The 3,323-nt window shown below is 38.5% G+C and overlaps 1 protein-coding gene across 1 annotated transcript; it reads right to left on the bottom strand.

Moving 5' to 3' along the window:
* Nucleotides 1–223: 223 nt before the first annotated feature.
* LOC147854835 (uncharacterized) lies at nucleotides 224–3,008 on the bottom strand. Its single transcript, XM_087330864.1, has 5 exons — nucleotides 2,665–3,008; nucleotides 1,865–1,994; nucleotides 1,640–1,734; nucleotides 1,294–1,477; nucleotides 224–1,205 (listed from the first exon to the last, which is right to left on the bottom strand). The coding sequence occupies exons 1-5, from the start codon at nucleotides 2,976–2,978 to the stop codon at nucleotides 456–458; spliced, it is 1,473 nt and encodes a 490-aa protein (XP_087186990.1). The 5' UTR covers nucleotides 2,979–3,008; the 3' UTR covers nucleotides 224–455.
* Nucleotides 3,009–3,323: the final 315 nt, after the last annotated feature.

Here is a 3,323-nt window from a genome sequence, read left to right as displayed (position 1 = left end):
TCTTTTTTTATGTTTGGGTTCTTAGAGGATTGAAGTATCCATTGGACTTCAACAATTGCTTTATGAGTAGATATTTTGATGAATGTAGATGTCTCCCGCTTGTATCAATATCAAAACATAACGTGTGTCAACTTGCTTTACTACTTTTACATCAATAGACACATCCTTACTCAAAAATAAATAAATTGAAACACAATAAATAGCACATGCGAACGAGCTTGAATGATTGCAAAACAACTTATTTACTAGACTTTGAAACCTATGTCTATACTTGTCAAAAGCACAAACATTGGATTTGATCTAAACCCTCTTCCTATGAAAAGGTTCACTACTTTCTCTCTTCGTTAAGATCAACTATTGTATTTGGATAAAGGAAAAGGGGGAAGATGTATAACTAGATGCTCAACTTGGAAGAGTCAATATGGTGATTTGAGCCCTTGGCATAAACAACCGTACTAAACTCTCAGCTCATTATTGGTCTCCACTTGTTTCTTAATCAACTCCAACAACTTGAGCATCTCAGTTTTCGAGCATCTTGAGTGTGTAGGCTTGCTTTTAATATGTGGGCTATGCTCCTCGGCACATAATGATGAAAACTCTTCTGGCACCAATGTTCTCTTTATCATTGTTTTGTCATGTGGATGGTATGCATTACCATTAACACCATCCTTATCATCATTGTACATGTGTTTCGTGTTCACTTTGGGTCCAAGTGCACCACCTTTAAAAAGTGTGGCCGCCATAATCTCCAATGAGTCGAGTATACCAGAGGATTCTATATCTAAGGAAGGGCATTCCGTGGTGAATCCTTTCGGTATTGCTTCGGAATGCTGAATCTTGAGATTGGTGTCCAAACCTTGCTTTTCTATAGCAATGTCAAGGATTTCCGGACCTTGCTTTTCGACTATAGGAATGTCGAGGTGATCCCCACCGGACACAGAAGACCTCGGTGTACTCCTTGTACTACTATCGGGTGAGGACATGTTTAATCCAAACGGAACATGTTCTTTCTCTTTCGCATTGGCTTCATTACTATAAGGCATGCACACGACCTCTCGAACTATTTTGTCATCATGAACGCTAATTATATGATGTCCATTTGTCGTCAATGTGGTTAGTTTGTTTGGGTACTTGGCACCGAATTTCTTGCTTCGCTCCCCGACAAGCTGACCACATGCCAATGGAGGGTACTCACCGGTGAGCTCCTATCAAAATGCAAGCAGTTAGATTTAGGAAAATAGTTGTACAAGTAATTGTGTGGGACACCATTACAATACAATATTTGGATATAACCTGGTTATAAGAGTGGCCGGGGGAATGATTGGCCGATCGTGGTTGTGGACACTTACTACGCTGAATGGCTTTGCTTTCGTCTTGGTCTTCGTCCTTCTCTTCGGCCTCCTCAATTTCATGTCTCCCGGATTTCATTTTTGTCACGGATTCAACATACTTCGTGCATTCGTCTTGACCTAATTCCCTAGTGAGTTTAAAGATCAAATGCAAAAGTTTTTAAGCCATGAGCATTCCAACAATATGCCTATCTGAAGTTGTGACAATATGACATGGTTACTTGTATGTATGTGTGTATTATGAGAGTACATATTACAACTAAAACCATTTAATCTTGAATTCAGAGAACCTGGTAGGGCTTATATTAATCTCCGTGAAATCGCCACTATCTGCCTTTCTCCGCGAACGCATTTCAATTTTTAGTTTCTTCTCGAGCTCCATCACCTAATTAAACAACCTCATTGATCTCTCTCTCTCTCTTGTCTTCATATTATTTATTCGCAACCGGCAAATTACATACTAGAGCACATACACAAATGCATTTCTACCAATAACATAGATTAAACAATCATGCCTTTTGCGCTAAAACTCGTGCTCTCAGCCGCTCGGCTCGGAATTCGGCTCGTTGCGATTGGAGGCGAGCCCTAAGGAATTCAATAGTCATTGTTGATGGATCTACATTTTCCCCTGACATCAGTGCATTCCTGTGATTGAAAATTATAATTGCAAATGATAATGATGATGATTAAGGAAAAACAAATTATAATCGCAAATGATGATGATGATGATCAAGGAAAAGCAATGCCAAATTTCTAGCCAAATCACTAATGACCGTTCTTTTTCACTCAGGATCAAATTTAAACTCACATAAAAGCAAATGCTTACAAGTTTTACAGATGAAAGGAAATCATCAAGAAATGAAACTTAAATCAGTTCAAACAATAGCAAGTTTCACACGGTCAAATCAAAGGTATCAAGTTTTACATAATCAATCCAAACTGACAAGTGTTGCAGAATCAATTCAAACATGGAAGATTATAGAAGATCTTGAGTAAAAGAACCTTTAATCAATTCAAGAAAGCATTAACACGGTTTACAAAGTAATGGAAAGAATGAATAAGAAGAAGTTTAAGGTCAATTCAAACAAATTGAACAAGTTTTGACAGGTGAAAGGAAATCATCATGACTAAAAGAAACTATATTTAAAGAGAAAACAAAAAATGCATGGTGATCAAAGAAACATAACAGTAGTAGAGCTTAAAGAGAAAACTACATGCATTATCATCATCATATGACGACCGAAGAAACGTATAGACAGCAAAATCCTTGGAGAAACAAAAAAATACATAGCAGAACAGTAGATCAACATATTACTTTTCCATAGCCGAGGTGCTGAAGCTTCGATGGAGAGCATTGAGATAGCCTTTAGCTTTTTTGTCGAACGCTTTCATGAGGCTAGGGTTGCCATTATTGCTCGCATTCTGATGCAGGCCATCGTCAAAACCGCTGATGATACTCTTGGGATTACCAGTAACAGTACCACTAGCACTAGCACTACCATTACCATTACCACTACCACTACCACTACCACTACCACTACCACCAGCATTGACATTAACGTTAGCATTGCCATTACCATGACCGTTGACATTAACATTAGCATTACCATTAGCAAGATGATTAGCCATGATGATTTTAGTCAACAAAATTCCAAGCAAGGAAGCCTGCAAAAAAACAGTAGCAAAGAAGGGTGGGTGAGAGGAAAGGTAGAAGATGGAAGTCCATAAACATGAGGGTTAGGGCACTATCAATGCATCCATCCATCCATGTGTGTGTGTGTGTGTGTGTGTGTGTTGAGACAAAGAGAGAGAGAGAGAGAGAGGATTACTTACAAGTTACACAGACAAACAGACAGAAATCTCTGAGTGAAATGAAGTGAAGGTTGGGGATGGAAGCAAAGTGTGGGAGGCTTTGGATTGCATTGCATTGCAGACATACATACATACATATTTATATGGAGGAAAGATTGAGAA

This window comes from Azolla caroliniana, unplaced genomic scaffold (genome assembly GCF_043228905.1).
Source record: "Azolla caroliniana isolate FFs.n. ecotype wild unplaced genomic scaffold, voAzoCaro1.0.p SCAF_15, whole genome shotgun sequence".
Taxonomy (NCBI): domain Eukaryota; kingdom Viridiplantae; phylum Streptophyta; class Polypodiopsida; order Salviniales; family Salviniaceae; genus Azolla; species Azolla caroliniana.
Note: the sequence above shows the minus strand (reverse complement) of the source record. Positions and strands in the feature narration are given on the sequence as shown.

Excerpts from the sequence above, each read along its gene's own strand:
- LOC147854835 (XM_087330864.1), bottom strand. The coding sequence starts at position 2,978 with ATGGCTAATCATCTTGCTAATGGTAATGCTAATGTTAATGTCAACGGT. Across the intron at positions 1,478-1,639 it reads ATTAATATAAGCCCTACCAG|GGAATTAGGTCAAGACGAAT; the intron begins GTTCTCTGAATT and ends TAAACTCACTAG. Across the intron at positions 1,206-1,293 it reads CCGGCCACTCTTATAACCAG|GAGCTCACCGGTGAGTACCC; the intron begins GTTATATCCAAA and ends GCATTTTGATAG.